The following is an 18319-nucleotide window of genomic DNA, read 5'->3' on the forward strand; positions in this document are numbered from 1 at the left end:
GCGCGTATGTTTGTCCCTCCGCCCTGACGGCCAGTGACAGCCCCAGCAGCAGACCGAAGGAGACCTCACAGACGGAGCAACAAAGGAGCAAACATGAAAGACAACAGTTTGCCTCGAATCGTAGTTATTATCGTGTGCACGGTGGTTTTTGTCGCTGTTTTAATCGTTAACGCTTTGGCTGGAGCGGGCAGAGGTGAGTTAGATAACGTTATTCATACGCTTTATTGTCTCGTAGTTCGCTAAATTAATTACGTCACAGCTAAAGTTAACTTTCCTATAGACCTAATGTATTAGACACTGGCACATTTACATTGTAGCGTTTCATCTGGCAAAATTAGATAACGCTATGATGTGTTTTGTCTTTGCTTTATTCAGCTGTGTTTTGCACTGGTTACGAAACAATTTCAACTGGGAGGAGGGCTACACTCGATGGTCTGTTGCTGGGAACTCATTATGGTTGTTGCACAAAACAAGGACAGATCATTTCCATGACCGTGCTTGTGTAACGTTAACATGAAGTTGCCATGTTTAGATAGGAGTTGCGTAATTAGTTCGAGAACAAAACATGGCAAAAGAAAACTACTCTTTATTTGTCGAGCTGGTGTTAAATAGTCGGTTCACCCAATTTAACCCCACTACAAGAAAAAAAATCTGTGGCAGGCCCTGTATCTAAATCCCTAAGTTTATATGCTCAAAGCATGTTTTTTTAAATGAAAATGACTTAAGGAAGCAGTAGGGTTGTGTGTCCTGACATCCACTGGCGCACCTAGAGGTAAGAAGAAATTTTAAAAGAAGAAAAGAAATGACGACATCCATGGGCATCCATGGGTAGGGTGTGGCAGGAACACCCAAAATCTAGGCTTCCCTACTGTTTCAAGTGTTGGTATGTAGTGCTGCATTTCTTTTCTTCTTCTTTTTTTTTTTTTTTTGTTGTAATCTATATTCATAAAAGGTTCTCTCTCTCTGAAACCACCCACTCTAGTGCCCAGAATTGGATTGGTTATGCCACATCCTACCCATGATTAAAAACAGCCCTTAATAATAATAATACATTTTATTTATAGAGCCCTCCTCAAGGTATTCAGTGACACTTTACATAAGTCATAATGATCATAAAGAGAAAATACACAAAAAAATATAACCCACAACAATATTCACACATTAAGAGCATTTTTGAAAAGGTGAGTTTTGGTTAGTGATTTGAACTGGGAAAAGTCATTGCAGTCTTGAATGTGTTTGGGGAACAAGTTCCAGAGAGAAGAGAAAGCCCTTTTGCCCCAGGTCCGAGGCATGGTCCTGAGTGGTGTAGTCAGGAGGTTGGCATCGGAGAAGCGAAGGCTGGGGGAAAAAGAGTAGTGGTGGAGCATGTCAGTGAGGTAGGAAGGGGCCTGGTTATGCAGGGCTTTGTGAGTGAGGAGGAGGACTTTGAATTGTGGGACAGGGAGTCAATGTAGGTTCTGGAGGATGGGGGTAATGTGATCACAGGAGCAAGATGGGTGAGCAGATGAGCCGCAAAGTTCTGAATGTACTGGAGTTTATTTAGGACTTTGGATGATGTACCATAAAGAATGTTGTTGCAGGCTCAGAGTTTCGGCAGCAGAGTGGGAGAGTGATGGACAGAGACGAGCTATGCTGTAAACCCCAATTTGCTTGCTCAACTGGAAACAGCTTGCATTAAAAACTTTAAGTTAAGTACAATACAAAAGGTCTTGAGGCCACCAGACACAAAATGTCTTGTCTGACAGGAATTATAAGTCAGTTTAACATAACATTTTTGTTGTTTAAACGTTAAATTTACTTTTTTTTAATTTCATTGAACTATAAAAATATTTTGTGGCGAGCTTAGGTTTGTTGATCACAAGAATAAGACAAAGAGATGACTTTTAAATCAGGAAGTGCTCTTTATTTCACCTCAGCACAACTGTATGTTAGACACTGAAATATCCATACAGGCAAGAGGTCACTAACTGTGTATACAACTTAACTCATGGTGTAAATTGTCTTTTACCACAACGTTAAGTGTCACCCATTAGAACCACTGTAAGATACATAAACATTAATTTCTTCATAATGGGTAACATGAGTGATTTAGAACACATTTAAACACAATTTTCTTTGGTTTTATATCATTTTGACAATCTGGGGCATTTGTGTGAACTTTACAATAAAATTTTATGTCATGGATGGATTGGGGTTTACAGTGTATTTTTTTAGGTGGATAAAGGCACTTCTGGTGATTAAATTGATGTGGTGTTAGAAGGAGAGGTTGCTGTCGAAAATAAAAGTCTTTGTGAACTGTTTACAGCTTTGCCTGTAACTCTTCAGATAGAAAATTGACATGAGATGTGTACAAAAATCTTATACAATCAATGTTTAGCATTAATCAAGTGGTTCCTGGGGCGCCGGTGGCTAACTGTGTGTTCCCACCAAAAGATTCATGAGCGTCATAAGCAGCCAGCAGCCATTCATTTTCAATGAACACTCGCGACGAAGAGCGTCACTCACGCCGGCTGCAGCGAGCGACCGTGAGCAGCGCGATGCCAGCGACTTGAGCGTCAAGCTGAAGTTAAAAGAAGCTGAACTTTATGCAAATGAGCAGCGCCGCCGCCGAAGCAGCAGCGAGCAGCAGCCAGTTGCAGACCGTGAATATTCTGGGAACTGCCCATTGGTTCAACATCCCATTGTTCCGACCATATTAAACCCATTGTTCCGAAGTCCGTTCCGAAATCATCATGATGACCTGTGGTTAAGGTCTGGTTAGGTTTAGGCACAAAAACCACTTGGTTAGGGTCAGGAAAAGATCATGGTGTGGGTTAAAATGAAAAAGAAAGTGACAAACATATAAGCTGTGAGCCTGCTCCGCCTCAAGCCGGTCGCGGCGCACCATACGCCCACCGCGAGCCGTTCAGCACCGCGGACAGTCGGACTAATGGGATGTCGAACCAATGGGCTGTCGAACCAATGACATGGACCCAATATTCTCAAGGCGGGACAGTGAAAGAAAGAAAGAAAGAGATCTTCTGCAGCGCAGCTTGAAAGCCCCGTCCCCTTCAGCCTTCTGCAAGCCCTGCCAGAGCTGCCAGGCAGCGCGATGCCAGCAACCTGAGCGACAGCTGGCGATTTTGAATCTTTTGGTGTGAATGCAATTAGTGGTAGAGCAGGCGCCCCATGTACAAGGCTGTTGCCGCAGCGGCCCGGGTTTGACTCCAGCCTGTGGCCCTTTGCTACATGTCACTCCCTCTCTCTCTCCCCCTTTCACGCTTGTCTGTCCTATCCATTAAAGGCTGAAAAGCCCCCCAAAAATATCTTTAATTTCCTGATCTTTTTGGCTTCTTACAACAGAGAAAAACAGTGTCTAGTTGGGGCTCCTTGTCACATGTCAAGGAGTTGTTAGTTTCACCAAAGAGAGATTTCCCTTCAACCTTTCTAACATGGTTTCATTAATAACTGTTATATGTCCAAAGAGCTAAATTTATCCAACATTTCACAAAAAGCACAATGCAAAATGCTCTAATTCTGTGAAAAGAAGTTAAAAGTAGCTCCTAGACCAGCTATACCAGTAAAATGCTGCTTGCACATTAATGCATCAGTAATAACAGTCTAAGTAGTATTTTGAATCAAGCAGTTTTACTTGTAATGGGGTATCTAAAGATTGTTGAACTTGTACTTCAATGAAGGATCTGATTACCACTGTACTGAATTTGGAGCACAGTTTCAGAAAAGAAATGTGGCTATTAAATGTTTTTTGTTGTTTTTTTCAACCAAGCCAGCTTCACAAGGAATTGGTTCCCAGTTTGGTGTAGAAGAACTTGACTGGCCTGCACAGAGCTCTGACCTGGAGCCCATCTAATCTTAACAATGACTGAGAGTCAAGCCTTATGGCCACAATCACTTCTTAACCTCATTATGGTCTCGAAACTGAATGTCTCAGTTGTTTTCCAGGTCCTTTCCATTCCACCACAGGTAATGTGTCGGGCCGCTATGAGACAGGCATCACTCCAGCTGGCTGGACCTTCTCTATCTGGGGTGTTATCTATACCTGGCTAACCCTGATGGTCATATACCTCACAACATACGTATTCCGAGGGTAAGCTAACTACAGAATAGTCACATTTACAGATTTACTGTCTGATAGGATTCATTGGTCAGAGCAACATGCTGCTGAAACTGCCATTTCTCTTCCTGTGAATAGATCCTGGGCTCAGTGTCTGCTGCCCTACAGCTTCTATTTTTGCTGGCTGTCCAACATGCTGATGAACATGATATGGCTGCTGCTGTGGGATAAAGAGTATGTCTGCTACTACTTCTATTTTTACTTCATGTATTTACACATAACTACTAAAAAACAGTAATGAAAACAAAAAAACAAATCTGAGTGTAATGTGGATTTGGGTTAGGTACACACATCAGGAGGAATAGAAACTCTTAAATGAACCATAATTAAACATTAACCCATGTCTGCATTGACAATGACAGAAAAAAAGTGGAAGAATTAAAGTATGAAAAGAGTCAATTGTATGTGTATGTATGATGAAAATTGACTTAGATTTCTTCCTGAAAAATAAAGGTATTGGTCTTGTAGTTTTCTGCATCCACCCAGTACTATGGAAGTGATTGGAATTTAATTTGTTAAGCTTGCAACATTACAGATTGGCATTTAAATACACATTTTAAAAATTAAACATTTACGAAAAATATTAATAATAATTAACCTCCAAATAGTGGAACTACTTTACACAGAAGAAATGGTTCCTATGAAAACCAGTGAAATTGTGTACTGTCTATTAGCCAGAATAACAGAGACGTTTTGAGAAGACACACTGCAGTTGAATTTCACTTGTACTGTAATTTGGTGAGCTCCACAAACAAACTTCCTTTCACTTCTATTGTATGAGGCAGAAATCTCAGTGATGGAGGTCTTAAAACATGGCCAAATGAAAAAACCTAACATCTACAGGAAGATGAGGGAAAATGTTTTAGTTATTTGGGGGAACTGCCTCTTTAAGAAAAAATTATATTAGTTCTTAAAGGTATACTATGCTGGAATTGTCAGTTACTGTTTGTACACACAACATCTAAACTTGGCCCCTCCTCCCTACATATTTGTATTCGGTACTGTGTTACTGTAGAAACTTAGCAATAGTTGTAATTGAAAAGATGATATTTTAGTAAGCTATTTAAGGTCCCTGCTGGCACCTACCTGTCAGAGGGGAAACAGGTCAACTCTGCATCGCTCTTCATCCCCATCCTCTCCTTTAGTGCTCGCCAGCAAAGTGAAAGTGAGAGCCAATCCCAAATTCTTGTTTAGGAATGTATAAAATAATGGAGCCACCGTGACATCACCCCTTGGTTTGTGAACTCCTGTTTTGAAGTCTGGAGTTCGGCGTTTGGCTGTCACCATCTTGGAATTTTGTAGCCAGAACTGACAACATTTAGATACCAGGGTGAAGATGACCCTAACGCTAGCTGTTAGCTTTGTTAGCGTGGTCCATTTATGGTTAACTGTGATAAAATTAATCTTAATTTTTACTAGCAAAAAACATTAAAGCAAAAGATACTTAGCGGAAAAACTGAACATCTGACTCCTTAGGGGCTCTTTTAGTACACCCAAATACTGAATTCTTTGTTAGATGGCCAAAACATAACAGTTGACTTTCATGAGCTGAAATGTTTTCAATGCCCAAAGAGCTAAACCAATGTTCTGTACGACATCTATTGCACGTCTGTCCGTCCTGGAAGAGGGATCCCTCCTCAGTTGCTCTTCCTGAGGTTTCTACCGTTTTTTTTCCCCGTTAAAGGGTTTTTTTTGGGGAGTTTTTTCTTATCTGCTGTGAGGGTCCAAAGGACAGAGGGATGTCGTATGCTGTAAAGCAAATTGTGATTTGTGATATTGGGCTTTATAAATAAAACTGACTGATTGATTGATTGAAAACACACTGAAATTTGCCACGGTTACCTTACCAAACCAACGTTGTCATAATGGTAGCGAGCTGTCATAGGACAACACCCAGCTGCCACCCCCTAAGTATATGTAAATGTAAGCCTTAATAACATCTAAATGGGCGAGTTATAAAAAAAAATATTTACCCCCTGTACAGTTGTCACATTTGGCTTTCCCCTGCCTTGCTTAACAGTGCTGCCTATGGCCATGTGTATATCTATCCTAAAACCACCCTAAACGTTTGTTTTCAAAGCCATGAAACTCATTGACTGGTCAGTGGTGTTCGTTGATGTTCTGACATAAAAATCGTAGCAAACTGTGGTTTCCATGATGATTTATTTGACATTTTGTCTAATCCATTGGTTTTCCATAGGAAGCCTCATTGTAGGCAATTTTGTTGTAGTGCTGCACAATTAATCTAATCGCAGTTGTAATTGCGACGTCTGGCTGTGCGATTACATAACCGCATAAAAGGCTGCGATTTGCGATTTAATGTAAATAAATGTTAACCTGTGTGCTTGTGAACGTGACTACCTCTCCTATAGTGTGTGGAGTTTGTTGACATTACGCCCACAGGCTACCCTGGTGTGTGCAGCATGTATGGTCAGGTAACAACCCGGCATGCAGCAGTGACCAACATAGACGCTGAAGAACAGCATGAGCAAGGCTATGAACAGGCTGAGTTGATGGCAAAAAAAAACGCTACATCTAATATATGGCGATACTTTGGATTCAGGTATGGCGACATTGAAGAGAAAGACGTGCTGTGTAAAAGTTTAAAAGTTAAAGTTGCCACGTCCCGCGGCAACACGACCAATCTATATCAGCACTTGAGACAGCACAGAGAAAAGTAGGAAGAATGCATGCAAGAGAAAGCCAAGCCGAGTGACGTTAAAGACAAACAGACAACTGAAAGCCACCAGAGCCTCATACAACAACATCCAAGTAAAGTTCCGCATACATTTGTAAGTGTCACTTGGAAATCACGGACTCCATAACAAACTATATAATAACAAATTAAAAATTGAGCAAAATTTTGTTCGGGTTCGGCCCACTTGACATGCTGCTGTGTTGTGCTATGGCCTATTCACGTGCTAGAATTTGTCATTTACGTGACAACGCCTGAATGCAACAGGCTCCGCTCCACTGTGTGTACAGTGCCGTGCTGCGCTGCTGTGCAAGCAGTGTGTTTGACTGTGCGTAACAGCAGCCTTTAGATTGTCATTTACACACTGTCCATAACAATAACTATGTCAGGTCAGGTCAGGTCAGTGCCCCCCTAATATAATGTAGGGGAAACACTGAATCAAGCAACAAGACTCATAATACCATTTATGTATTATATTGTAATCGCAATCGCACATTTTTATCAAATCGTGCAGCACTAGTTTGTCATTGTAGTCTTTTAGCTCAGCGAAAGTGCCAGCTCAACAGTGCTATGTGCGGTCCTGGAGGAAGAACGAGAACGAACAAAAAAGTTGTGTAATAAGTTTAAACAACTGCACAATAGATTACCTGCTTGTAAACAACCTACACAGTACGATGCCTTTGAACACAATGCCAGCCTTCTTCTTCTTCTGCTTCTTTTCTGTGTCCCATTACATTGCAATGGTTTCCTGCCGGTTGGCGACACCCACGTAAAGGAGCATTAACGCCATCAAGTGGGCTGGAGTGTATAACGCTTCAGGGTCAAAAGAACGATCAAGCGGAAGTTTACACGCAGGTGTGAGGCAGCTGAAAAAACAGTTCCACAATTGAGATGAATAGCGAAAACACGGATTGAAACCACAGTTTGCCATGATTTTTATGTCAAAACATCAATGAACACCACTGACCACTCGGTGAGTTTCATGGCTTTGAAAACGAACGTTTAGGGTGGTTTTAGGACAGATTTACACATGGCCATAGGCAGCACTGTTAAGCCAGGCAGGGGAAAGCCAAATTCTCCAAAAAGGAGCAATTGTCACAATTTTGGTCTTAACCATTCTATTTCATCATAAACAACCCAGAAATGGGGCTCAAAGTGCAAAATTCCAGACTTCTCCTTTAACATGGGGGTCTGTGGGGATTGACTGGCTTGTGTAGCCAGCCTCAAGTGGCCATTAGAGGAACTGCAGTTTTTGGTACTTCCGTGTTTGCTTCATTTTTCAGCCCCGGAGGTTGCCGCTTAATTTTCACCTCGTTTGATTTATTTATTTATTTACTTATTTTCAGCACTGTGTCCGCGATTTTTGTGGCTTCGTCTTGGATGCATGCTGCTATTACCTGGTCGCCACCTTTTTATATAGTCTCAACCTGACCTGCACGCTGTTATTGACTGAGGGCTCAACACCACTGCCCAATGGATGCAGCCCAAATACGTCCTGAACAGAAAAAAAATAACATCTAGGCAGAGGCCGGAGTCTCTGCAGATAAATGTGCTGCCACACACTTCTAATGTGTGATAAGTGATGATTGAAAGGGATTACTACGATGAGTCTACCCTTTTTTTTTTTTTTTTTTTTAGGAAAATCCTGCAAAGTATACCTCTAAAATTTAGAATGAGTTATGTGGATAATATACATTTTCTATGAAGCAAGGTGGGACATGTCAACATGCGTGAACGAGACAGATTCCTCAGATGTTCCCAAATGATTTTGTTCTCACTTGTCTCAGTTGTGCTAAATTAGTTTAGAAAAAGTTTGTAGGAAGGTTTCATCAGTTATTACACAGTGGAATTTATTTGACTGCTTTTGAGAAGTTCCATAATCAGTTATTTTACAAATCTGGTAGTGTAATCATGTTGAAGATAATTTAATATTTAGTTTGCAGAGGTTGCGCTAGACTTTTTCGTCCCAGGTCATTTTGACCGACAGGGTCATAAAAATCCGGTTATAATCTATTTTTACCAGTCATTTTAATTTTCGTTTTTAAATGATAATAAAGATATTCAAAGACATTTAGTTTTCATTCCTTCGTTTTTAATAAATCCAACAAGCAAGTTATAAAGTGTGCATTAATAAGGACATGAACGAAAAGATGAACAGACATCCACACACCGCAGCGCTTTAGTTCGGCGTCTGGTCTACACGCGAGCCGCGAGCGCTTCTGTCAAGCTGGATAGAGCGGATCGTACCAAACAGGAAGTCGGACACAGAAAAGACGAGAGAATCCGGCCAATTTTCAAAATAAAATAACAACAGCATGCACTGAGGAATGTGAGGAGAAAATACCGTGTTTAGAATTTAAAATAACACAACAGTGCATAACCGAACACATTTTTTAATACCCTAATCACTTCATTACAATTTTAATTTTGTGTCACCGAGCCTACAGACTACATAAATAAAATGGTTAGAACAATATGCCCTATTCATTCAGTGTTAATCCAACAAGCTCAATACATGGACATGCAATGACAAATTGTCATTAACTTATTACGTTATAAAAAAAAAAAACGATTAAAATATGGACTTACCCATGTTTAAAATGACCTGTTGAAGTGAAAAAACGAGTACTGATGGGACCAGACGAGTGGAGTCGATGCTTAACCGGCGCGGAGAGCGCAGGAGAAATGCGCTGCCTGTGTGGACAGTCAAGTGCCTGTGAGTACAGTCGCAGGACTTCTGCGGCACTAACGCATCTGGTGTGTCCAGGCCGTTAGGTTAACAACGCTACATGAAGCAGATGAATGACTTTTTCTCTGCAGTGTGAAAACGGCAGCCACTTAAACCACTGACTGTGCACTCCGCCACCAAGTGGGCAGGGGTGGTAATTGCAACCGGTCAAATGACCGACGGCCTTCAGATTTTCCGGTCATTGTTGCAGAAAACCGGTCAATGACCAAGAATATCCGGTTAACGCAACCCCTGAGTTTGTTAGCATCATTAATAATTCACACTAAGTTTTGAGGTGATAAAATTAGTGTGACCTTTAAATGAAACAAAGGCTTTTGGTTAGGTGGTGAAACACAGTCATCAGTATAAATCTGAAAGAAGAGGGGTGTCCTGTGGTCACTGAGTGGAGAATCCATAAAAAATGTAAATTACCTCATAATATGTTATGACTGATCATATCAATGTTAGAGAAGTTATTTTGTTAGCTGTCTCTGAAATGTGCAGCTGTAATGAAACAACTGACCCTGAGACTGCTGCCCCTCTCTTTTTCTCTCTCTGTTTTGCAGGTTGATGCTAGCAGCTCTGGTTGTATTAATCCTGATAGTGATTACCAACTACAGTGCTTTGTTCCTTTGTTGCTATGCAACAGATTACTATGGGCTGTGGTTAAAGACTTACCATCGCAAAGACCTGGCCTGTCTCAGAGTACTGGTATGGCATACTGTTTGTATCATGGACAAATGTTAAATAAACGCCCAGACACACCAAACCGACATTCCAAGCCCGCCCTGCTGCGTCGCCACTGTGTCTCAGCCAAAAAGTTGCACATTAACACACCACAAAGACTACAGTGGACGGTCAACCAACATGCACGTTCTGTGCCTGTGTGAGAGGAAATAACTCTCACACCAGCAGATGGCGGCCATCTGTAATTGTCATCCAAAAACAGAAACCAGAAGGCAGTCATGATGCTAGTTAGCCAGTTAGCACATTAACAACACAATCCAGTGTTTAAAGAACAGACCACATTTACCGTGCGCCAGTGAGCAATAACATAGACCATCAGGAAATGTTTCTGTTAAAGAGCTCAATGGCTAAAGAAAAATAATCCTACCATATGGAACAAGTTTGTTTTGGTCTCACACTCTCTCTTGACTTAAGCCCTTTGTTTACTTTCCTCACTTCTGTTTCTCTCCTTGTGCATTGAGCTGAACAACATTTACAAATCAGAGTAATTAATTCACCAGCCGGCTCCACAGTCACTGTAGCCAATTCCACATGCTAAATCTGCCAAAAAAAGCAGACGGGTATCGACGAGAGACAGTGGTGCAGGACACAATGGGGCAACTGGGGCAACAGAAGCTCACTGATGGCCCAACTTTGACTGACGGCTGACCGTTGGCTTGGTGTGTCGGGGCGATAAGACACTCTTAATGTTTTCTCTTTATTACCAGTTGTGACAGTAGGGCTGCTATTGTTTTTATTTTGTGAGTCTGTGGGTGTCTGTCTGTCTGTCATACAGAAATGTGGTTCTGGTAACACCTGTTGTAAGTGGGAACTACTACAAGTACTACGAGTACTTTGCCTGCTGTTAATCTGTCTGCCTGTCTATCTGTCATTTTGTAGACAGATTTTTTAGATAATGTCAAAACTGTACAAGACACAGTCACGAAACTTTACAGATGTGTAGGTTAAGATCACAATGAAAACCACATTAATGATGAGTCTGGTCTGAGCAACAGGGCAGGAAGTAGGGTGTTACGGAGAAGGGAAGGGGCCATTGGCCCCTCACTTTATGCCCCTGGCTGACACTTATTTTAAGTCTCAGATCAGCATTGCGGCTGGAGTGATCCCATAACAAAATGGTCCCCGGTTCACTATAATGCTGATGAGTGTCGGTGTTTGAAACCACACTTTCCCATGTGAATGATGCAATCTTTGTGTTCATTAATGTTGATATGCTCAGGTCCAGAATGGTTTGGCTCTCTACACCACATGGACTTCTATCGCTTCCTTGATCAACTTTTCACTGGTTCTCCACATGTGGGGAGTGGACAGGAGCACAGCAGCAACAGCTTCTCTGTGCATCCTGTTTGCAGAGGTGGTGGGATGGTAAGTTTTGATTGGACAAAATTATGTTATTTTGTTTGTTTGTTTTTTGAAGAAAAATCTGAATATATGTAAAACTTTGTCAATCTTTGGCATGACACTTCATAAATGTTACTAAAGACAGCAGCTGCTGAGGGAAGCTTCACTGCAGAAATTCTACTATCCGTATCAGTTTTGTATTTTCTTATTCATGTCATCTGCAACATTACGAGTGATCAAATTTCTGGGAGCACTTTTAAATCATCACTGCACTCTTATATGTTTTACAGTTGGCTGATGAGTGTTTTCCTGTGTGTGCAGGTTCATCCTTGAGAACTGGGTGCTGGACCGTTGGGTGCGTTACATCCTGACAGTGTACCCTGTGGTGATCGTGGCTCTGGTTGGAAACATTTTAAGACATTTTAACCCAGATGATCCCACTCCAAATTCTGTCTTCATGGGTGAGTTATAGACAACCTCTACTACAGCTCTGGATCACTGGAACTTTGACCTCACCAGCACCAGTCCTACTATTGTCTTTGTAGCAGAGCCTGACAGGCTAAATAATTTGCTGCTTTTATCTGACATTTATGGTATATGAATCCAAGTCTAAATCCTCACACGCTATAAATGTCACTTGCCTACAAGAGCGTCAAGAGTACGGCTGGACTGTTGCTTCCAAATATGATGTAATTATATTTACAATAAAAATCATAAGCCCCTTTTCCACCAACATTTCAGGAACTTTTATTACCAGGAATTTGTTTGCTTGGGTAAAATAATTCCTGGTAATCTGTGTGGTTTGCGTTTCCACTGCACCTCAAAGTTCTGGGAAATTTATTCAAATTAGCGTGATGACGTAGATGATTCGGCGTGTGCCCTGTATTTGGCTCCGCCAGCTTATTGGCTAGTTACATGCTGGTGTAGAGAGTTGGGGCTGTTTGTCTCAGTCAGCAGCTAAGTTTAAAAGTATTTTAAGATAAGTGTCAAACTAAGTTAGTCTGCATACAGACAGCTGTCATTTGAGCTTATTAGTAACAATTCACTATCAGCTGAACTAGCGTACTGTCCTTGTGTAAGACATAACGTTAGTGACGGTGGATGAGAGACTGTGGACGGAGCATATTGAATATCAATGTCTGCATGTTTACATGTTCATGCTTGCTGAACACACGTATTGACAAAGTATTGGCTTCTTACTTGCTAAGGGTTAGTGTCACTTACAGTAACGAGTGTAGCTGCTGTCAACTCGAGTCATTTTTGAGCTATCTTCACTTAGTTACACTGCGGCCGCTCGGCTGTCACCGGTGGCCGTGTAGCGTCGGGGTGTGTGTGTGTGTGTGTGTGTGTGTGTGTGTGTGTGTGTGTGTGGAGGAGATCAGTGCCAGCACAGAGCGCAGAGGAGAACTGATACCGTTAGCGCTGATCAATACTACGGTCTTTGACAATGTAGCCCCGGGGCTAATTTAGTACCGGGTTTCAGTACCCATCCTTAATCAAAACACAAACGAAGTGGAGCCTGAAGAAGTGAAATAAAGTTTTCAGCGGCTGCCCGTACCAGGAAGTGCGGAATGCTGCATGTGTGTTCCATTGATCAGCGTTCTTCAGCACACGCCCCTCAAGAATTCCGGGAAATCTGAAAAGTCCTACCCCCGTACTAGGTACTTTTACCAGGGTAAATTTGGGGTTGAGGGAAAGTTTTTTACCCGGGTAATTCAATCAATCAATCAATCAATCAATCAATCAATTTTATTTATAAAGCCCAATATCACAAATCACAATTTGCCTCACAGGGCTTTACAGCATACGACATCCCTCTGTCCTTACGACCCTCGCAGCGGATAAGGAAAAACTCCCCAAAAAAACCCCTTTAACGGGGAAAAAAACCAGTAGAAACCTCAGGAAGAGCAACTGAGGAGGGATCCCTCTTCCAGGACGGACAGACGTGCAATAGATGTCGTACAGAACAGATCAGCATAACAAATTAACAGTAATCCACATGACACAATGAGACAGAGAGAGAGAGAGAGATGCAGGTAATGACAGTAGCTTACAGCAACATTATTGAAAGTAATAATATTATAGTTATAGTTCTGGCTACTGTGGTACAATATGTTGAAAGTATGTATTAATATCTGGCAGTATACATGTGTGACAATAGTCATATGTGTATAATAACAGTAGAAATATGACTAATGATAACAGCAGCAGCAGCAGGAGGCATCTGGCAGGACCACGGCAGCAACACAACCACACACGTCACGCTGTCCAGGCACCGCTGCGATATGAGTTAATCTGAGAGACAGTGGAGCACAAAGGCTCCGGAGAAGAAGCCGAGTTAGTGACATCCAGAATGGCCGAGTTAGCAAGATGCAGTAATAGAATACGAGAGAGAGAGAGAGAGAGAGAGAAGGAGAGAAGGTGCCCGGTGTATTATAGGGGGGGTCCTCCGGCAGACTAGGCCTAAGTCAGCCTAACTAGGGGCTGGTACAGGGCAAGCCTGAGCCAGCCCTAACTATAAGCTTTATCAAAGAGGAAAGTCTTAAGTGTAGTCTTAAATGTGGAGACGGTGTCTGCCTCCCGGACCGTAACAGGAAGATGATTCCACAGGAGAGGAGCCTGATAGCTGAAGGCTCTGGCTCCTGATCTACTTTTGGAGACTTTAGGGACCACGAGTAACCCTGCGTTCTCAGAGCGCAGTGTTCTGGTGGGATAATATGGCACTATGAGCTCTCTAAGATATGACGGAGCTTGACCATTTAGAGCTTTATAAGTTAAAAGTAGGATTTTAAATTCAATTCTGGATTTTACAGGGAGCCAGTGCAGCAAAGCTAAAACAGGAGAAATATGATCACGTTTCTTAGTTCCTGTTAGTACACGTGCTGCTGCATTCTGAATTAGCTGGAGAGTTTTTAAGGACTTACTAGAGCTACCTGATAATAGAGAGTTACAGTAATCCAGCCTTGAGGTAACAAACGTGCGGAGGTTTTTCAAAATCCCGGGTAAATGAGAAAAGTTCCTGCGGTGGAAAAGGGGCTATAGTGTGTTTCCTTTCCATACTTAGTAAAGTGATTTCCATTTTTAACCCTTTAAAACCTGGAGCAACATCACTTTTCCTGTGCTGCTTTCACAAATATTTAATCCTTTGAACCCTGAGAAAATTTGGAAAAAAGGCAATGACCAACTTTGTAAGAAATGTCCCACAAATTGCAAAAAATAGATAAATAAATAAAAACAACTAAACAATAGATTTAGAAAATTATTTTGGGGGGAAAAAAGCAAAAAGCTAGGAAAATATATATTTATAATAACAATAATAATATAATAATTATATAATACATTATTAAATATCTAAAATTATAGTACAGAAAAATTAGAATTTTTAAGCACTTTGTCCAGGTCATTCTGTCTTTGTTTCTTTAAAAAAAACAACTAATTTTCCTGTTTTTAATTTTCTCTTTTACAATTTGTTTTTGGGGTCATTTCTTTTTTCGTTGCTCATTGCCTTCTTCCCATTTTTTGAAAGAAATCAAGCCAATTTGCTCAGGTTTCAAAGGGTTAAACTTGAACAAACACTTTGGATCTGGTGGCTGGCCCAATCACCTACTGTTCCATTTATTTTCATCTTCTGTGTCCAACCAGTTGTACTGCTGGTGTTAGCATGTGTCCTGCTGGTTTCCCGAATCTGTACCGTCATCTGGAGAAACTACTGGCGACCTCTCCTCTCCCTGGGCTCAGCACGGCTGATGGTGTCCCCCCTTGATGGCAGAAAATTCAGGGTCTTTTCTTAATCATTGAGAACTTGTCTCATTGTAGCCTTTAAACTCTTAGGCCACTCTTATTTGCATTTTAATACAACCCACTGCAATGTTAAAAAAGTAAATCTGACAGTTTTAAAAGCAGGAAGGTGTTTATCTAGTCATGGACTCGCAAAGACAATATGGATAAGAAAGGTGTCTTGATCAATGGAATGTTGAAATTAGCTTTTAAAAGAATGAAAATATTGAGTGAGTCTGTGGATGGCAAACCTCTTCTTTCCTCTTAAACTGCAGTAATGGCAATGCAACAATGCTTTCACTTCTGAAATACTAATAAACTACTACGACTGTTTACCACTATTTCCCATTATACTGTCTATATGTAAAGTAAATTTGATACAAATGCATGCATGTGATTTGATTATTAAGTTTTACATCGTTATTTTCGTATCCATGCAGTAACAATAGACCATACTGTCAATATTTGGCTTTTATACAATACCATTTGATTAGAATAGTAATGGGCTTTGTTGAATTCATTGTGGTGTGCCAATTAAAGCATTTTTTCACATCTCATGTTTTCATGTGTCCTGAAATTTGAAAAATCAACTTCAGAAAAACACTTTCTGACTGATATTTACAGTATGAGATTTACGTGACCCTGGAAACAGACCTGAAGATTGTTGAAACACAATGAGACCTCCCATGCATATAAAATGACTGAGTATATGCAGATGTACTGAGCACTCCTTGCCTAGATGACAGGGTGAGAATAAAGTAAAGGTATTTTAGTGTACTCATTCACAACTATTGAATCAAATTTATGTCTAAGTCTTGAATCCAACAAGACATTCATTAAACTGCCACTTAACTCAATATTCTTAAATGCAAATTCTACTGAAACTCTCCAACATCACTGCAACTCCCAGTGACAATGGCCATCAGTGGGCAGTGGTGGACAAAGTATATAACTCTAAAACTTGAGTCAAAGTATAGATATTCTTGATCAAATACTCGCCCCAAAAAAATTAAGCGAACACTGAAATCACACACAGATCTTGAGGATCAAATTATTCAAGTTGAAAATCTGTACTGATGTGCATTGCATAATTTATTGGGAACAAAATGATGCAACAACTGTCAGTGGAAACCAAAATCATCAACCCATTAAGGACTGGATTCATAATCACACCGAAAATCGAAGTAAAAAAACTGAAATCACAGGTTGATCCAACTTAAGTGAATTTTATCATGGCAACTCATAATGTGACTCAGAAGTGTTTCTGGCCCCCACATGCCTGTATGCACTCCTGGCAATGTCTGGGCATGCTCATGATGAGTCAGTGCATGGTGTCCTGGAGGATCTCCTCCCAGACCTGGATCAGGGCCTGGGTGAGACCCTGGACAGTCCGCGGCTGTACTTGGCACCATCGGATACAGCGACACATAACATCCAATAGGAGCTCAGTTGGATTTAGGTCAGGGGAGTGGGCCAGTCAATGACAGCAATGCCTTCATCATCCAGGAACTGCCTACACACCCTGGCTACATGAGGTAGCACAACAGTGCATAACCGAACACATTTTTTAATACCCTAATCACTTCATTACAATTTTAATTTTGTGTCACCGAGCCTACAGACTACATAAATAAAATGGTCAGAACAATATGCCCTATTCATTCAGTGTTAATCCAACAAGCTCAATACATGGACATGCAATGACAAATTGTCATTAACTTATTACGTTATAAAAAAAAAAAACGATTAAAATATGGACTTACCCATGTTTAAAATGACCTGTTGAAGTAAAAAAACGAGTACTGACGGGAACAGACGAGTGGAGTCGATGTTTAACCGGCGCGGGGAGCGCAGGAGAAATGCGCTGCCTGTGTGGACAGTCAAGTGCCTGTGAGTACAGTCGCAGGACTTCTGCGGCACTAACGCATCTGGTGTGTCCAGGCCGTTAGGTTAACAACGCTACATGAAGCAGATGAATGACTTTTTCTCTGCAGTGTGAAAACGGCAGCCACTTAAACCACTGACTGTGCACTCCGCCGCCAAGTGGGCAGGGGTGGTAATTGCAACCGGTCAAATGACCGACGGCCTTCAGATTTTCCGGTCATTGTTGTAAAAAACCTGTCAATGACCGAGAATATCCGGTTAAGGCGACCCCTGATCCAAAGACTTCAAATCCAGATTCTGTGATCCTGATCTTGTGGTATCTGGATCAGAATGATCCTATCTGAAAAGTCTTTGAAAAACCAGGACCAAATCTACAAGATCAATTTGATCTGGGATAGCAAAAACGAGGACTACAAAATTCAGATCATTCTGATCCAGATTAAAAGTTTTGAAATACTGGGCCCTGGTATTTCCTCCATGCTCTTGAGACTGTGCTGAGAGACACAGCAAACCTTCTTGCGACCACACATATGGATGTGCCATCCAGGGGGAGTTTGACTACCTGTCCAACCTGATTGCGGATGAGGAGAGAGCAACTGTCTATGGCCACTACATGTTAAACCATTCCCTTTTGGGGGATTGTCTTGCCTTTGCCTCTCCATTGAGCCTGTTGTGACTTTCATTTGCACCAAAGCAGGTGATTCACAATCACTTCAGACTGATGGACAGATTGATATCCTGAAATTTAACTGACTTGATGTTACACTGTGAAGTTTTACTGTTCCATTAAATTTTCTTGAGCAGTGTATTACCCCAATACAAGTGAAAGTTGCTAATTCAAATTATTTCTTGAGTTAAAGTACTGGAGTACTTTAAACATCTGCTGACTTCAAAGCAAATGTAACGAGTAATGAGAGCCTTCATAGAAAAGTAGTGTAGTCAAAGTACAATATTTGTCTTTTTAAATGTATTGGAGTCAAAGTAAAACGTTTCCAAAAAAAAAAAAAATACTCAAGAAAAGTACAGGGGCCAG

General features: G+C 41.2%; 1 protein-coding gene across 1 annotated transcript; it reads left to right on the forward strand.

The window, feature by feature from the left end:
- LOC117271894 (uncharacterized) lies at window positions 1-15954 on the forward strand. Its single transcript, XM_033650425.2, has 7 exons — window positions 1-193; window positions 3943-4087; window positions 4193-4288; window positions 10104-10248; window positions 11504-11649; window positions 11947-12086; window positions 15268-15954. Exons 1-7 carry the CDS (start codon window positions 94-96, stop codon window positions 15414-15416), a joined length of 921 nt encoding a protein of 306 aa, XP_033506316.1. The 5' UTR covers window positions 1-93; the 3' UTR covers window positions 15417-15954.
- The last annotated feature ends 2365 nt before the right edge of the window (window positions 15955-18319 follow it).

Source organism: Epinephelus lanceolatus, chromosome 12 (genome assembly GCF_041903045.1).
Source record: "Epinephelus lanceolatus isolate andai-2023 chromosome 12, ASM4190304v1, whole genome shotgun sequence".
NCBI lineage: Eukaryota > Metazoa > Chordata > Actinopteri > Perciformes > Serranidae > Epinephelus > Epinephelus lanceolatus.

Bases quoted from the DNA above. Each gene is read 5' to 3' on its own strand.
- LOC117271894 (XM_033650425.2), top strand. From the start codon at position 94: ATGAAAGACAACAGTTTGCCTCGAATCGTAGTTATTATCGTGTGCACG. The intron at 11,650-11,946 runs GTAAGTTTTGAT...CTGTGTGTGCAG, and splicing joins TTTGCAGAGGTGGTGGGATG to GTTCATCCTTGAGAACTGGG. The intron at 12,087-15,267 runs GTGAGTTATAGA...GTGTCCAACCAG, and splicing joins TCCAAATTCTGTCTTCATGG to TTGTACTGCTGGTGTTAGCA.